Source organism: Stegodyphus dumicola, chromosome 9, assembly GCF_044657685.1.
Source record: "Stegodyphus dumicola isolate Sdum_Otavi_A_Nest chromosome 9, ASM4465768v1".
Classification (NCBI taxonomy): domain Eukaryota; kingdom Metazoa; phylum Arthropoda; class Arachnida; order Araneae; family Eresidae; genus Stegodyphus; species Stegodyphus dumicola.
Window position 1 is genome coordinate 57320448 of NC_140776.1, and position 18361 is coordinate 57338808.

The 18361-nt window shown below is 30.7% G+C and overlaps 1 protein-coding gene across 1 annotated transcript in view; it reads left to right on the plus strand.

Annotated features, from left to right (window-relative positions):
* The window catches only part of LOC118198333 (peroxisomal acyl-coenzyme A oxidase 1-like), a 95599-nt gene extending 79294 nt beyond the window's left edge, over window positions 1-16305 (plus strand). Inside the window, exons 9-14 of the mRNA XM_085823478.1 lie at window positions 4952-5142; window positions 6712-6864; window positions 9085-9190; window positions 9271-9417; window positions 13407-13610; window positions 15071-16305. Coding sequence (XP_085679604.1) covers window positions 4952-5142; window positions 6712-6864; window positions 9085-9190; window positions 9271-9417; window positions 13407-13610; window positions 15071-15124 — 855 coding nt within the window. The 3' untranslated portion in view covers window positions 15125-16305. The remainder of the gene's footprint in view (window positions 1-4951; window positions 5143-6711; window positions 6865-9084; window positions 9191-9270; window positions 9418-13406; window positions 13611-15070) is intronic.
* The last annotated feature ends 2056 nt before the right edge of the window (window positions 16306-18361 follow it).

The window sequence follows — 18361 nt, forward strand, 5'->3', positions numbered from 1 at the left end:
CCCCCTTTCTCTGCATTAACGTAACCTATGGTGAGCGCGAGAGTACAGACAGGTGCACGTCGTTCTATTGGTCAAAGAATTGCGGAAACGGTAGAAAATTCCGGTACATTTGGTATTCTTTTCCTCCCACTCAAATACTACACATGTTTGGATTTCTATCAAGATTTTAATAATTTGCATTCTCGTTCCGCGTGGTCAGTTCATATTCGTGTTTATTATGATCGTTATGCTTATATTATGAGCATATGCATGAATATTTATAATAATATAGTTGCAGTAACTGCTGAAGTATAGATAAACTTCCAAAAATGGGTGTGTTTTTACACAGATTAGCTTTCTAAGGAATAATATTCGGAATGGCTTAAATAAAAGGAATTTTTAATAAATTTTTATAAATTTGTTTTTGTTTTTGCCAATACATTATACAGGATGGAGGTTTCCGCAAAATCTGTAATATTGAAGCAGCAGACTTTTTTTTTTTTTTTTTTTGTCACTATCCAATCTGGATTGAATAGGACTAAAAGTTTTTGCGGTCTACCCAACCTAAGCGAAGATTGGTTATATTCCAGAAATTTAACGCAGTCTGTTGAAAAATTAGAATCAGAAACACCCCAGATTAGTAAGTCTCTTTCTTAGTTCTTTATTCTCCGAATACCGGCAGCTGTTGATTCCGATTGCGTAATATCACATGTGGAAGAATTACGCCACATGTATTGCGCAATAACGTTTTCGGTATTTTGCAGAAATAATTAATTTTGATGTTCAGTCTGAGATTTGTTTATGAACACTTAAAAGAGTTTTACCGTGCTTTTTAAGCAGAATATTTCTGATTTCCGTTGGTCTATTTTTATATGATGCACATATCGAAATATTAAAATCATTTATTTAGCCGAGAAATCTAAAGAATGGCTACAATCTCTCCCACTCCTCTTTTTCCAGTTACTATCCGGAATATTCGGCAATTTCCGAGTATGCGGGTTAGTTAAGCTTTTACTGTTAAAGGATGACTACATGAAGCAATTTCCCGTCTTCTGATTTCAGAAAGGTGCCTCTTTTTTTACTTAAATTACTTTGCTTGGAATATATGTTAAGGGAAAACTGTTATGCAATGAAAATTTAGAAAATGTTCAGAATTTTGATTTAAGTTAAATTATTTAAATATTAATATGAGTGGAAAAATAAATTGTATTTATTATTAGGTGCCAAACGAATGCAATTAATATGGCTTATTATTATTTATTTTCTATATTTTGAACTGAAATCTCATCATTAAATCTTGTAATATAGTTTAGTTCTACACTGTTTTTTTTTCCCTCTCATTGTAAACTAATTCTGTAAATTGAACTGTTATTTAAAATTAAAAAAAAAAAAAAAGTTAATTGTTTTCCATGGTTGAGATAATGCTCATTCTCTTAATAAATATTGCATTGCTCATATTTTAAATTACAAGTCTAATTTTTCTTTTAAGGTTATGCAGTTGTGTATAAAGTAATTAATTAGACAGGTGCTTATTTTTTCCTTAAAATATGCTTGAAAAGTGCTTATAGGTGCTTATTTTTTTAACTAAAATGTGGCTACGAACCCTGTAAACAACATAATTTTTATTAAAAATATGTATATGTATGTACAACAGAAAACAAAAAATATTACATATTTTAATTTAATGCAACTTTAGTTTAATAAATTTCTTCATTGTCATTGCTCAGTATAATCAACAGAGAATATTTCTTTGGTGAAATGAGATCATTTTCAGAATTTCTTTCTTCATTTAAAGTTGCAGAATTTTTTTCCGCTCTTTAAAAAAATCTGTAATTTTACTTTTTATTTTATGTAATTTTACTTCTTACCGGGTAATTTTAACTTTCTAGACAGTTTTGCAGCTCCCTTTTGAATTTTTTCCTTCTTTCAGCGGGAATGGTCTGCACTCAAGAAAAATAACTTGAGATTTTCAGCTAAGCGTAGGCCTTCTTTTAATTTTTTTAATGTTAAATTATTATCTTCATCAGTGGTAGTGTCAACAGAAGCAATTTGATTTACAGCCATGGATGCCATATCGGTCAAAGCTTCGTCAATTCCTTCTTCCGCTAATAAATCTTGAACATCCTCAATAGCCATGATCACAAAACCTTTGCCGCCGATTGATTTAGCAAGCTCTAATATGCCTCAATTTAATTTTCTTACAATTCACGTACGTTTTCTATTTTAACTGAAGAGGGCTATATCTTCTTCTAACATGCATTTAACGTTGATGCTTTCTATTCCTTCAGCAACAAAAATACAACGTCGATTCAGTTCTTGATTGAAAATGTCTTCCAACCTTCCATTACATTAATTGATTTTGAATCAGTTACGTCTAAAAAAATCTACTGTAATGCTCTTCTTATGTAATATGTTTTAGAGATATAAATAATACTTTGATTCAATGGGTTGGAGTTACGAAGTAGTGTTAAGTGGTAGGAACAGTATTTTGACATTGGGATGATTCAAATCTTGAGGGGGATAGCATTATCTAATAGCATTAAGCACTTTGAAGCTTGAATGTTTCTGCCTTAAATAATGTTTAGCATCTGGCACAAAACAATTTAAAAACTACCCTTTAAATATATTCCCAGCTACCCAAGCTCATGGATTTGCTTTCCAAGATACTTGTAAGGTGTTTTTATTTATGTCTTTAAGTGAAGATCTTTAAGTAAAGATCTATAAACTAACAGGGGTTTTCCCATAAAGTCCAAAGCGATACTGCACAAAAATAGCATTAGATAATTTTTAGACACCTTAAATCAGGATGCAGTTTTTTTCTTTTTTTGATATAAAGGCTCTACTGGACATTTTTTCTCCCACCAAAGCCCAGTTTTGTAGGCATCGAAAACTTGAACTTCTGTGTAACTTTGTTCTTCTATAATATTTTGAAATTTGTCAGGAAACATCCATGCAGTTTCATAATCAGCCAGTGCAGATTCTCCTAGTATTCTTGCTAAGAATTTCAAAACGCTTTTTGAAATTTTCGAACCAATCTTTATGTACCTGAAAATCTGGTTTGACAGAGTTCTTTGAGGTGCCTGAAAATTTTGAGGGCTTTTTGTGCAATGAAATTCAATGAATTCCATCCAATGAAATTCTTTTTTGGCAGCTCTCATCAATCCAAATGCTGAATGCCTTTTCCATCTTCTGAACTATTGGCTCCCTCGGGGACGAACTGCACGTTTTGCGGATGTCAAAGATCCTTCTGCACTTCTTATTTCTTTTTTGTTTTTCTTAATAGTCCGTACTGTTTCTTCATTCCAGATAAAATTTTTTCCAATGTCAGATGCTTTTTCTCCTTTTGACGGTCCAAGATTTGTATCTGTTCTTCTAAAGAAATGAATTTCCTCTTAAACGTTCTTTTTTTATCTTTATCAGACATGTTTGGGGGCTGAAACTTAATGTCTTAAAAGACAGAAAAGTTATTCTTTAACACACCGTGGCTCGACGTAGAATGCTGACCAGCAGCGTGAGATACTTTTGTTTTCAGGCCATGAAGAGGAGGATTCGAATTTTGGAAGCCGAACGTGCAGGTTGTGTGTTTTAGAGCACTTTTCGCGACCTCATGCTGTTCACCTTCTGCGATAGTGAGGTTTCTTCGTTGTTTTAGTGAGGTTTCTTCATTGTTATCTGGGGACATTTGTTCATACGAGTCATCTGAGGACATTTGTTCTTATGGCTACTGTGATCTAGGAAGACAACTGGCAGAACATACGAAACAAGAATTCTTATGTGTTAAATGACTATATGGGTGCTTTGCACAATATGGAAAAACTTTGTGTGAGGTTCATTAAATTTCTTCGGATTGCTTGGGCAATTTTCTTATCATGGTAGAGAGAAACCATGTTGTAGGAGAGTGTTCACAATTTTGAATCATGTTATAGCAAAACCATGTTACAGGATGCCGTGTTGTAGGAAGGCTACCTATATATAGAAGATCTGGAATTGATAAGAAAACATCCGCAAAACAGAGCACAGAAGCTTGAGAACTGTGCTTTTCAGTACATCCAAAGTAAGGGCAACACTTCTTGCAGTATGCAATGGACCTACAGTAATTATATAATGCATTTCCAAAACAACTTCAGCAGAAATGCATGTCATCCACATCAAATTCTATCACATGTGCATCCAATTTCTTCAGATTTTTTTTATTTTTTTTATCAAATAACATACTGTTTTTGCAGAACATGGAACTTTTCTAAGCTCATGATTTTGCTGATAAACCTGCTCTGCTTTGACAGCATTTTCCTCATTGTGATAAAGCAGTTTTATTAAATCACCTCTTTGTTTCCTTGGAAATGTCATCTTGTTAGCAGGTTCGAACACCTGATTGAAGAAACAGTCTTCACATGCTGCTTATTAAAGGTTTTCTATGAGCAATACTTCACACATGGTGATTTGTGATTATGCATCTACCGTCCTTCCTCGTGAATTATGCAAAGTGCATCAGTGCATCTTCTTTCTGCATTGTCATTGGTCTTTTACAGTGCTCTTCATCGCAAATGTTTTATGCCAGCAATTTTCGTCATATGTGTATCATTCCATTGCCATTTAATAGTTTTTCAGTTCACTGATCAATTTGCACAGGAAAAGTATGGTTGTTGTCACCTTTAAAAAATTTTAAATTTTTTTCTCTGTAACTGTAACTGAGAGAGCTCTATTGTTTTAAATCATTGCATTCTCAAATGCATACATTCAGATAAAAATGTCTGAAATTTCATTTCAATTGGTTAAGCAAGTTCATTTCGATTGCTAGAGGTTCATACATTGGGGAAGTTATTTTATGTCCATCCTGTATATTACATGTGTCAATGTTTGTGTGATCAGGATTTTAATCATTACCAAGCCATCAGAAAATATGTATTTTGTAGAAGAGTAAAATATTTTTTTAGTTTTCATGCGTTAACTTTTTTTTTTTCTTTCTGTGCAGCTTCATGCTACATCATCTGGGCTGAAAGCATTGTGTACTGATGTTGGAAGTGCAGCTATAGAAGTATGTCGGAAAGCTTGTGGTGGGCATGGCTACCTGATGGTTAGTGGCATTCCTCGACTTTATGCAACTACTGTAGCAGCTTGTACCTATGAAGGGGAGAACACTGTACTTTACCTTCAGACAGCTAGGTACATATTTAAAATTTTTTTGAGCAAAATTTCATTTTCAAACTTAACACTGTGGAAAACTTTTACAAATTTATGTGTTGAAACCAATTGAAGGATGTATGCTGAATGACAAAATATTAAAAACAAGGTTGATTGTGGTCTGGATATAGCCAGAATTCTGGACTTTTTTCTTTCTAAAATTCAGAGTTTCTAGATTCTGAAAATGTAAATGTGCAAAATCAAAATATGTTTCAAAATTTGTTATAAAACGTATATATCATTTAGATTAAAAAAACATTTAGACTATATAAAATTCAGTGGAAGGTGAAACTTTTTGCTAGAGCAAACTAAATTTGTCTTATATACTAAGAGTTATTTTGCTGTCAAGTCATACATAAAAAGCAAAACTGATGTTGCAAAATTTTGGGCTAAAGCATTCATACTGAAAAAAGCTGGAGAACAAAAATACCGAACATTGATAAAACTGATGAAATCGTTTTTAACTTTATTACATGGAACCATTATTGAAAGTTCATCTAATTATATGGGTGATACTATGCCAGAGTGAAGAACATCCTTGAACACTGGTAAATTAAATGGTGCACAGAGTGATATATCATTTATTTTCATTTCAAAAAACTGAATAAAGTTTGTGGTTCAGTAAATCCTTCTGATAACTAGGCCCACCAGCAGCCGAGCGGTAAAGTCGCTGAACACTGGTAGTTCGGTCCGAGGTTCGTATCCCGTGAACGGGCTGGCTGCATGGCCATTTTCATGGTTTTCTCCATGTGTAGCGTGTATACGAGCCAGTTTCCCTTAGAAAGTCCTCCACGAAGGCATCCCTTCTTCCCTTCTCTTAGGCAGATAGCCCTAGTGTGCTTTGCCATAATTAAATACACCACACCTTCTGATAACTATTGGTAAAGATTTTAGGGATAATTTATTGCATAACTAGTCAGCTTATTAATTTTTTTTTATTTTCCATGAACCTTTTTTTTCCCCTTGCAGTTTCTCATAAATCCATTGTATTCATCACCTGCAGATCATACTGAATTTTCAATTTTCAGCAAAGAAAAATTTAAACTTCATAGGAAGAAACCCCTTCCAGGAAAAGCAAGCTTAACCTAACAGTTATTTAAAAAATTGTTGAGAGACCAAATAAATCAGTAATTGTGTGAATTCATGTTGTGAAAGTTCAGTATCAGTTAATATAATCAGATTATTATAAAAAAAGTTTTTTAAAGGTAAATTTGCCAAATAAGGTCAAAATAGATTATAAAAATTACGGAGTGATGGAGAAATATCACCGGGTGAGGCATTAAGTTGCCAGACAGCTTCATTGATTTCAGTTAATTATTTAAAAATTAGATAAAAAGCAATCTCAGCTGGACATAGATTTTGAATAATGCTGTTGATATGAAGACAGTAAGTTACAAATCTTTTTTCTTCTGTTTCTTGGTTTCCACATGATTTACCTTAAGTAAAATTGAACTTACTTAGATTCTTATAAAAGAAGAATGCTACTTTTTCAACATACTAATATTTTCAGTAAATTTATTAAATATGAATACATTTCTCTTTTTTTATTAGATATCTTTCAAAAGTTTTGAAAGGACAACAACCAGTTTCAAGAAATTCTGTATTTGGATATCTTTTAGATGGAGATAAAACCATTCCACAGTATATTGACTACCCACCAACATTTGAGCAACTAGTTGCATGTTACTGTGCTGCAGCACAAAAGTATGTCTTATTGTTCTGAAAATTTTATATAATGTTTGCATTGTATATAAAGTCATATCTCCATATCTGTTGGTTCAGTATTTATGGTTAAAAAGGCAGGAAAAGTGTCCTTTTTATGTTTAAAAAATGTGTGCTAAATGATCAACAGCCTACACAAATGTGAAATACATCTATTGAAACAAGCTAAGTCGTATATTCCCATGATAATCACAACAATACGTGCATGCATAGACTTTCCTGATGGATGTAATTAAATAGCAAAGGGATGAAAACGACAGGTTATCCTCAGAATTCTGCTTTTCTTTGTTCATCTCCTCCCCTTCTCTATGTCTGTAAGTGTTCAACAAGGAATTACAGCTATCAGTAGTCAAAGCATTTTACTTCTTCCCTTCTTCACTTAACACTATTTTTACATTCAGTTTCCCACTGCTGTGCTTTTAGTAATCTTCTTATTCTCATATTGGTGCTTATTATTATTGATTGATTAACTGATACTTTATTATAGCTTTCCTAGTCGGAAATTTCTTATTTACACTACAAAGGCTTCTAAGCTTAAAAAAAGGGGGGGGAGAGAGAAAACTGTGATATGTTGTGTCCATTAGTAAAGAAGTAAAAGTTTGGATATGATAAAAATGCAGAAGTTGTATGCAAGAATTGCTAGATTTCATGGTAAGAATGAAACTTTATTTTCTTGAAGTGTTGATGAATAAAAAAAAAAAAAAAAAAAAAAAAAAAATTATGCTAGTTTTCCTGTTGCATAAGAAATTGCAAAAGTTACTTTCATAGCATTGGATAAAGTGTTAATGAAAGTAGAAAAAGGCATTGGTATGCAGTGAAAGTAGTCATTAGTTCATCAGTTTCTAAAGAAAATGATGCTGAGTATCCTTATTACTGATATCCCATCTTCTCAGTTTGATTCAAGCACACTTTCATCATAATGTCTGCATTATGGTTCTTCCTTTCCACATTGTGCTGTCATTATGCAACTATAGATTTTGCTCAGTACCACAGTTAATATTTTTCAAGAGTGAAATTTTCTTGTTATGCATATTGTCAAATATTCTCATTGACACATAATTTTCTTGTGAGCCATAATCTTTTTCCCTCTTTTTTTTTTTTTTTTTATTTGGTTTGAAAAAGAAAAATTGCCATCCCTTGATATAGTTCATGTGACAGGAAATCTATGCCTTAATTTCTGACTCTTTTTCTATGGATAATTTTCAGTGATATTTAATAACTGAGCAAGAGGAAAAGTGTAACATAATATAGAGTAAATTTTGCAATGCTTTATTAACAATACAATACACTGTGAAGTTGTACATTATATATTGTGCTGTTGTTCTTATTACTATTGGTAGCCTTTGCTGTTAACTGCAGTATGTTCTTAAACAAATTACCTGCAGCTATTGGAGAACTGCTGCACTGATATCTTTATTTTGCAGTTGAATTTTCTTGTAGAATTTTTTTCTTACTGCTGATGACATACCAAATGTTCAAGTGCTTTTTGGCTGTGGTATGTAATGGAAAATGTCTGTATAGTCAGTCAAATAATACTTTTAATTGGAATAGTTGACTATATTCTTGCCATATTTATGGCTTTTATTTCATTCTTATGTTAGTGTACTGAATGCTTTGTAATTTCAAGCTTCTGAAAATAAGTATTCATCAAAAGATAATGAATTGAGTTTCAAACTATTATGTCTGAAATATTGTGCTTCAGATTTGTTTTATATTCATGATTAATGTAAATGAAAAATCAGTTTACTAAAGTTAAAAAACCTGTAAAATATGTGAATTTACAAAATATTGGTATAACAGCTTAATCAGTGCAGGGTACAATTCAGTATTCAATTAATACAAAATATTGTATTTTACATCTGCTTTAGATAAAGATTACATTAACATAGTAGTTTATGCTGGATTTGATATAAACAATTTGGATTTTGCTGGATTTGAATTTTCTATTCATTTTAAATTAAGGCATATTAATGAAAATGTTCAGCAAGTAAATTTATAATGTATATGTTTTGAGTTCTGAAACATTATATTTCTCTAACTCATTTTAATAAATTTGGTATCTGCAGGTCATGGAAGCTGAATCTATTATAAAAATAATTACTTTCTGAAATTTTCTGTGGTTTAATATGTTGTAGTTACCATGTTCCATGTACCATCATGTTATGATACTTACATTTTAAACCTCTCTATAAATAATTTCAGAACAGTCTTCAAAGCTGCTGCTCGAGTGCAAAGTTTCGTGGATGCTGGAAAAGTTCAAGAAATTGCATGGAATCTCAGTCATGTTGATCTGATAGCAGCTGCAAAAGTAATTATACATTGTTTTGCAATTTTATTGCAATATAAATTGTGCTATACTAAATATTGATAGTGCTTCAATCTTTTCAGGCTCATGTCTTGTACTATATAGTACAGAGATATGTGGAATGGGTTCAAAATAGCACTGTTTCTACTGGGTTGAAGGAAGTTTTAGTGCAGTTGTGCTACGTTTTCCTTTTACAGAACATTCATGAGCAATCTGGGATTTTTATGATGGTAAGAACTTGTTATTTGCTTATGCAGGGTATTTTGAAACTCGCGGGCAAACATTTAAGGGATGATAAAGATTAGAAGTGCCTTCACGAGTAAAGGTGCATTTATCCATGAAAGACACATGTGCATTGGAATCAGGCTGTGCTGCTAGCTGATGCAAAAACCAATGTGCAAACTGGACATATGGCACAGTTATCAAGGCTTGTACTATTTTTTAACATGGTGGGGGTGTAACCCTTAGTTCCATAATACTTGCCAAACAGCTGAATGGGGTACATTTATGGCATGGAAGTCTCTTGCATACTAATATCCAGATGGTCTTGCACTGTTTGCAGAATCTTTTCTACAACTTGTGGCATTCGGACACTCTTGTTATGCTCCATATGCATGCCGGTGGCAAAGAATCCTGTTTCCCACAGGTACCGACAGTTGCCTAAACATTTTACGGTGTGGCACATGTCTTCTCGAGAAACACTGTCTGTACAGTCATTTGGCTTCTAGAGCATTTCTATTCAGAAGACCATACATAAAATGCATGTCTGCATATTCCTGATTAATGTACAGTGGCTCCCAAAAGTGTTCATACACTTATGATTTTCATTGAAATAGGGCTCTATCCATTAATTAAAAGTAAACTTTCTGAATGAGATTTTAATAATAAGAATCTATAATATATTCGTAACAAAATTACATGAAATATTTTTAAAATAAGCGATACTTTATTTTTAAGAAATTAATAATAAAAAAATGGCAAAAATATTATCTCACAAAAGTCTTTGTACACTTCAAAAAAATCTTGACATATTAGTAAATATTTTCATTTTTCATTAAATTAATATTAGTAGGATATCCTTTAGCATCTACAACAGCTTTTAAACGTCTGAGAATAGATTTTATAAGTTTTTTGTAATTTCTGTGTCAATGTTCATCCATTCTTCCTTCATCGCTGTTTTGAGTTCGCTTTTCGTTTTGATGTCGTGTTTTCGTACTTTAACCTCCAGCTCTTTTCAGATATGTTCTATGAGGTTTAAATCTGGCGACTGAGGTGGTGTTTTCAAAACCTGTGGACAATTATAGAGACATTACAGGCGAACGTTGAGAGAACTTAGAATCGTTATCATAATTAAAAGTAAAGTTGTTTCCAGTACCCAAATTTTGGGCTGATAATTTTAAATTGTCTCTTCAAATTTTTATTATTTTTGTCTCATTTTTTTATTATTGATTTCTTAAAAAGGAAGTTTCGCTATATATTAAAAATATTTCATGTAATTTTGTTATGAATATATTATAGATCTTATTATTAAAATCTCATTCAGAAAGTTTACTTTTAATTAATGGATAGAGCCCTATTTCAATGAAAATCATAAGTGTACGAACACTTTTGGGAGCCACTGTATGTTTTCTGAAATGCATGCTAGAAATGACGATGTGCAAGAAAACTCGCACTTTATGCTTTCCATTACAGCGTTGTCTAGCGGTTCACGCTTGCTCTTCACCCATGCATTGTGTGGGAAAGTTACTTGTTTAGATGCTTTTTATCATCCCTTGAATTTTTGCCCATGAGTTTCGAAACACCCTGTGTACTTGCATTTGCTTTTATCGTCACGGTAAAGAGCTGGCATTGTTTCTAATGCTTTTTCTATGCAATCCCATGTAGATGGCAGTCAAGTGTTAAGTAAAGTTTGATGAATATATTACACATAAAAAAAAAATCTGAAAGCTTTCAGATTTTATATTACTTTCAAAGAGGCGTATTTTTCATTTACACATGCATACACATTTTGAGAGCTTTTAAGATACCCGTTTGGACTAAAAGTATTTTAAAACAGCATATCTTTAGAATTTCTGATGGACGGTCTTGTGTTTTAGAGATAAAAATACTTTATTCCACACATTGTGTTGCCACTGCTCACTGTGAATTCATCGAATTTCGTAATAAAAAATTCGTTAAAGTTTAAAAAATATGAAATAGATAATAAATACAAAATCCAAGATTTGGGCTTCCAGGTTCCCATATTTGGGTGGAGGACTGTATTATTCAAAATTTAATGGCTCTAGGTATCGTTGTATTTTCAGAATGCAAGAAACATGCATGTGTTCATGCAGGTTCTTCATTATTTAATTTCATTAAATATACAGTATAAAGTCTTTAATCCGGATGTCCATAATCCGGACCTCAAAGCTACAAACTTTCTGCGCATGTGTAGCGTTTACGCATGCGCATAATACTTTTACGCATGCACATAATATGTCTACGCGTGTGCGTTTAATGTATAAAGGAAGGTATAAGCTAGGCTAAAACTATCTAATTATCTATTTCAGTTAATGTTGCAGATTGCGTTGTTCCTTAATCTTTTAATTGGATCTGGTTTATTATTTTTTGAAGACTGTTAGAGCAATTTTATAAAAATTAAGCTTGAACTTTCGAATTTGCCAAAAAAAGTGTCCTATTCCGGAGCTGCCAAAGGATCTACAGAGCGAAAGAGTGTTTCGATGTCCATCAAACAAAAAGTGGAATTGCTGCAAAATATGGATAAAGGCATGAAGAAAGTGACAGAGAGGTTAGTGAAAATTAAAAAATTTCGATTGACAAGTTAGTTGGTATTCTCGTCACAGCAATTACAGGACTTGAACAGTGGAACTTTGTAACTGAATAAGAAATTATGTCTGTTTATAGAATTAAAGAGAAAGTTTTAGCACATAAAACAAAGGAACTTAAACAACTTAAATTGAAAGAAATGTTTAATAAAGTAAACAAATAAATATTAAGCTTTTTTTTTGTAAATTTTGATAGCCTTTAGATCATAACTGCTCTTTATTTCATAAATTACGGTTTAATATTTTAATTTTATAATTTCTGCATGCCATCTTGCCAGATTTAAATTGACAATCTATAACCCAGAAAAACCCCTTATCCAGAATTGCCAAAATCCCGACGAGTCCGGATTAAAGACTTTGTACTGTAATACAGGGCGATGATATTTGGTGGGAACAATCTGAAAAGGGATTCGATGCAAAATGCTGTTTTGAGGCTAATGCTCCTTTAGGCTAAAAAGAATCTAATATTTCCCATTGATGAATCAAAAAGTACACACAGTTAAAGTAGTCTCCAAAAGCAATATGAAACATTGTTTGTTAAGGTCAGAGCTTTTGTAAGCTTTAATTTATCAGCTAGAAGTTAACAGTCTGCCTAAGAAAGCTCTGATGTTACAGTATTTTAACATGGTTTTAAGCACGTAAACTAAGACTATTTTATTTTAAATTCTAATGTTTTAATGTTTTCTTTTATTTGAAAATAAATAGTTATGTTTAACATTCTTAATTCGTATTAGTGGTATTAAAATTGTTTCAAGTGTTTTTATTTTTTCTCTTTAATTTTTATTTATTCATTATATATCAGAATATTTTACTTATATTCATAAAATAAATTTCTTTATTGCAGGGGAATTTTTTTTTTATTCAGTTGAATTCTAATCTCAGTTCCTGCATGCAGCATTATTTTTAAAATTACCCTTTTTGTACTGATAACTATGTTATAGACATTTTGGTTTAAAATTCTTACATTAGATATATCCCTGTGCAGTGTGCATAACTTTAAAACTCAAGTTATTATACTTGGAGTAGACATTTGTGCTGGGATATACCTGATAATTTTTATAATAAATTCAAAGCAATGTTATTTCCTGTGTTAAATTTCTAAATTTTACAAATGCTTTTGTGTTTAATACTTTGTAAAAACAATAACTGTGCATTAAAAAAATAATATGTTGCTGTGACATGGTAGTGCTTATTTTGTATATAGAAACTTCAGAGTTTTGAGATTTTAAATATACTAACTGGACTTTGATGCTTTCGCATCAGAGTGAATATAAAAATTGCTTTGATTGCATCATATTTCAAAACCTTCAAAGAAACTGAACTTTAGTGTTTAGTGTATTATTTATAAATGTGTATTTTAATTGTTTAATTTGTTTATTGTATATGTATTGTAGATTGGATTATCTGAAGCTCAAATTGATAAGATGCATGACTACATGTTAGAAATGCTGGAACGTCTCCGTCCAAATGCAGTAGCCTTAGTTGATGCTTTTGATTTCCATGACATGGTTCTAAGCAGTGCTTTGGGTTGTTATGATGGAAATGTATATGAAAGGCTATTTGAATGGGCTCAAAAAACTCCTATGAACCAAAAACAGGTATTTTGATTTCATAAAGATTCATTTTTTAATTATTATTTTGTGAGAATTATCTCTGAACTTCCAGTTAAAGATCACGCCTTTTATTATAAATTCATAGCAGTTTAAATATAGGAACAGCATGCATAAAAAAGAAATGTCTTATTATAATAATTTTTTAAGTCTCTTTATTATTACATAGTTAGTAAAGATCAAATTAAAATTTTTAAACTACATGAAAAAGGCCTTTTATTTAAACATTAATGCATTTTAAATAATGGAATACATTTGGATTTAAGAATGCTATCTATTCTTATTACAAAATGATGGATAAGCAAAAGAAATAAAATGCATCATTTCTGTAAAATATGTGCGAGTTTTGTCTAAAAGAAAAAAGAATGTTTATGATTTTTGATGAAAATTAATATTAAATGGCATGAAATAAAAAATTTTGAGAATTTAGTATTTGCAATTTGTTTATGTAAGTATAATTGTTTTTGCGGATACATCATATACTGATACTAAGTATCATGATACTGAGTAATGAGTATTTGTAATGTAGCTTCCTGTTTAAAATTATAAGTTTTAAAAATATGCATGTATAAGAAATAAGCATACAAATATACTTGTAAATGTTTTTGTAATGTACAGTGCAAAGTCCGTAATCTGTACTCGTTGCGACTTCGGCGATTCTGGATTAGGAATTTTTCATCAATTTAAATCTGGTAAGATGGCATGCAGAAATTATGCAATTAAAAATATGAAACCATAATTTATGAAATAAAGAGCAATTATGATCTAAAGGGTATCAAATTTTACAAAAAAAAAAAAAAAAAAAAAAAAAAAAAGAAGCTTAATATTTATTTGCTTACTTCATTAAACATTTCTTTCATGCATGCGCATTCTTTACGTTCATTTTTTACACACATGCGTAAAGTTTGTGGCTTTGAGGTCCAGATCATAGATCATTCCGGATTATGGACTTTGTAATGAATAAAAAATTATATGTGTAGTTGGGGTGGAACCTTAGAAGTAATATTATCTTTTTTTTTTTTTTTTTTTTTTTAATTAGATGGTGTGTAGAAAGGAGTAGGAGGAAAGAGTTTTATTGCAAATACCTATCTAGTGATGAGCTTTGGAAAATATAATGGTTTTCTTTAAAGAGGAAATAATAATTAAATGGACAAAATTTGATACTGAATAATAGAAAGTGGAAAATTGTTTTTTAATAAAGGTGGGGAAAAAGTTAAACTGTATGAATGAGTAATTGATGTATTTTGGTACTTGTATTTTGTATTTGGGACTCATAAAGGTGACAAAAGAAGCAGAGTGACATATTATGCATCTAACAGCTGAAAGAAAGCTTTATTGTTTTAACAAATAAGTTTTAAACTTTTTGAGTGTCGTTATGTAGCTAAATTAGTCCTAATAAATTTGAAAAGTTTAAGAAAGTATTTATAAAAATCTATTTTTCTTCTTAGGTTCATGAGGCTTATTATAAGTACCTACAACCCGTTATGAAATCTAAGCTGTGATTGAATGACTGACAATGAAGATGGAAATAATAAAAAGATCCATAATAAGTTATAATAAAATTAAAATGCATTTTATCTTTACACTTTGATGAAATTTTGTATATTTAATATTGTGGGCAAATTCTACTTACCTGTTGTTACAGTTTTTTCCTTCCCCCCTTTTTTTAAAATTTATATATACACTAAAGGTTTTAGATTTTACTCATATATCTATATATTTAAAATTAATTTTCTATTTGAATTATAATTATTTATACATAAATTATGTATGTTATTATAATTTTATTTAGTGCCTTATGGCTGTGGTAATGGTGCATTTATTATTATATCAGAGTGTCTGCTAACATAAATTTGTGCAATATGTTTCTACTTAAGATTTTTTATTTTCAGTATTAGTTTCTATTCCTTGTTACTGTTAAATTAAGTATTACAGAAAACATATTGAATATATCAATTGATTTTTAATGCTATTTAGTTAGCATTTATTATTCTCATAGTTTTGTTCACATGTATTAATGAAATTGTATTTTTACCAAGATTTTTGATAGAAATTAAATATTATAAAGCCATATATTTTCTATAAAATTATATACATATATATATATATACATACACTTTTTTACCTTATATTGTATATATAATATTTTTGCAATAAAATTTTGTTTTTTATTTGTATGTTCACTTAATAGCTCATTTGAAAAAGTCCATGAAAGTTTGTATATATTTACAGAGAAATTTTACATTTAACTTCTGTATTGTTTAAATATGATACATCAAATTATTAGTGTCAAAATTGCTTAACCCTCATAGTTTTCATTATACTTTGAGTCTGAAAAAAATAACTTCAAAGATATTGTTCTCACCAATTATTTTGTCCTTGGGACTTCAAAGTAGTCTTTTCTGGAATTGAATCAGATCTGCCAGTGATGCAATTCAGCAGATTTTTATTGCATTTAGGAAGAAAAAAAATTTAGTTGTATCATGCAAAACAAAAAGGGGGGGAAGGGAATGGTTATGACCTCAAATGCAGACTTTTGACATTAATGATGAAAATGTTCTTTACTATGCATATGATAATGCATTTGTGTTTTTGTATTGCAAGTTCCATTTCCATCAGTATGATATGTAAAAGTTGAATGTATGTGTTCAACAGCTCTTGCAAAGATATTCCTTAAAATTTCTGATTTGTCTGACCAGTTTATTCATTTTTAGTGCTTTTCATTTAAGAAATATATCAATCAAGCCTACTGCATATATGAACATGCATTCTGTTTCATGAAATAAAAACTTGTAGAAACTTGGGGGGGGGGACTTCTACTTACTATATAGAATTGTCAGCCTATCTTGAAGTCATCCTTCTATAGCATGTCCATGGAAATGCATCTGTTGCTCATTATTCCTCACCATACCATCATATCTCTATTGCTGTATTCTGTAAAGGTGATAGGAATATTTTATGTTCATGAGTCCTTTCACTCGTAAATGTTTTATACATTCAGAGATTAAATTCAACCTTGAATAGATATTAGCCTATTCTTGAAGAAAATATTTCAAAGATAATTTCATTATGAAAATTAAGTTCAATGAACATGAAACCATTTTAATTTATATTGTCATTCAACAAATATATAATATTTTATGCTTGTTACTGAGACAAGTACTTCATAATTAGAAATACAAACGAAGAAATTAAGACATTCATTTCCTATAGTTAAGATAAGGTATGGAGTTTTTTCTGTCCAGTGGGATTGAGTCTACCAGTGACCAGGTAAATTTATTGAAGATAGTTTATTTTGCTGATTGAGAGGGTTGGCTACGTGGTTTATATAGTATTCTTCACAAGTTTGAATATGAACAATTTTGTCACTCAAATTCTGAAAAGAAGGTATTTTTCAAGACACAAAAACATGCCGAATAAATACTAATTCAGAAGTCAAACAACAAAAATCAGCGTTATATTTTCAAAATTTTCACTGGACTAGTTTTGATGATTTTACCATCCTCAGCTGCAAAACCGCAAATAAGAATAAGAAAGAAGAATAAATAAAATAAAATAAAATAAAAGAATCTAATAGAAAACTTTTACATACTATAGTTGTGTGTTTTATAGTCCTGACCAATGTAAAAGAAATGTGTTTCAAAGGAATAGAATAAGAAAATTCTTATCTTATCTAATCATTATTTCCTATCTTGTTCTTTTGCAGCTGAGGATGGTGGCTCGGTAAAACCATCGAAACTAGTCCTGTGAAAATTTTGAAAATATAACGCTGATTTTTGTTGTTTAACTTTTGAAAGGTATTTTTCGTAAAGCAAATGGCATTGATTTTTTTTCTAAAAATCAACAAAATTGAAATTTTATCGAAAACTTGGACCATATGCATGTATGTGTGTGCATGCATTACCCTTCCCTCTAGACATTGAATTGAATGCCACTGTCACTGTGTGAAAACTAAGCTAAGGCTGCTTTCTACAAAAATGTACATTTTGTGTAATCACATGGTTATTCATAATTCTATGAAATTTTTAAATTTGTAATAAACAGACTGTTACCAAAACCAGTTTTTATTACATTAAAATAGAGGTGAACTCAATAAGTATTTATTTGACTGATATGGTAGACATCTGTGTGATAATCCATTTTGCCCCATATGTATACATATTAAAATTCTGTAACAGTGAGCTGCAGAAGCTAAAAAAAGTAATCATGATTATTTTCTGTGGCTTTGGTCAGCTTTAAAGTCCCTTCTTATAGATTTCTGTTGTATCAGCAAAGGTGAACACATTAAGCATTTGTAAAATATATATACCACGGGAAATTTACCTGTTTTTCAATAGAATTTGTTATCAGTTGTATAGTTTATTTAGTATGATTTTTTTTTTTTTAATGTTGCATAGAATGATGAGTAACTCTGTATTTGTATTGTGCAAACTTTTCTATGACCTAAACTTCCAATACAGTGATGACTATTCGGGAAACAGCTACACTTTTTTAGCTCTTCTTTTCTTTTTTTTCCCTCCATAGAAATCAACTGTCTCAAATAAAGGAATGTAATAGAAAACTTTTACATACTATAGTTGTGTGTTTTATCGTCCTGACCAATCTAAAAGAAATGTTTCAAAGGAATGAACATCTGATATTTTTATGACATTAAATGAAAACCTCTGCTGAAGAACAGAGAAATAGCTTCAGGCATTCTTGGGATCATAATAAAAAATACAGAAATTAAAAGACAGTGG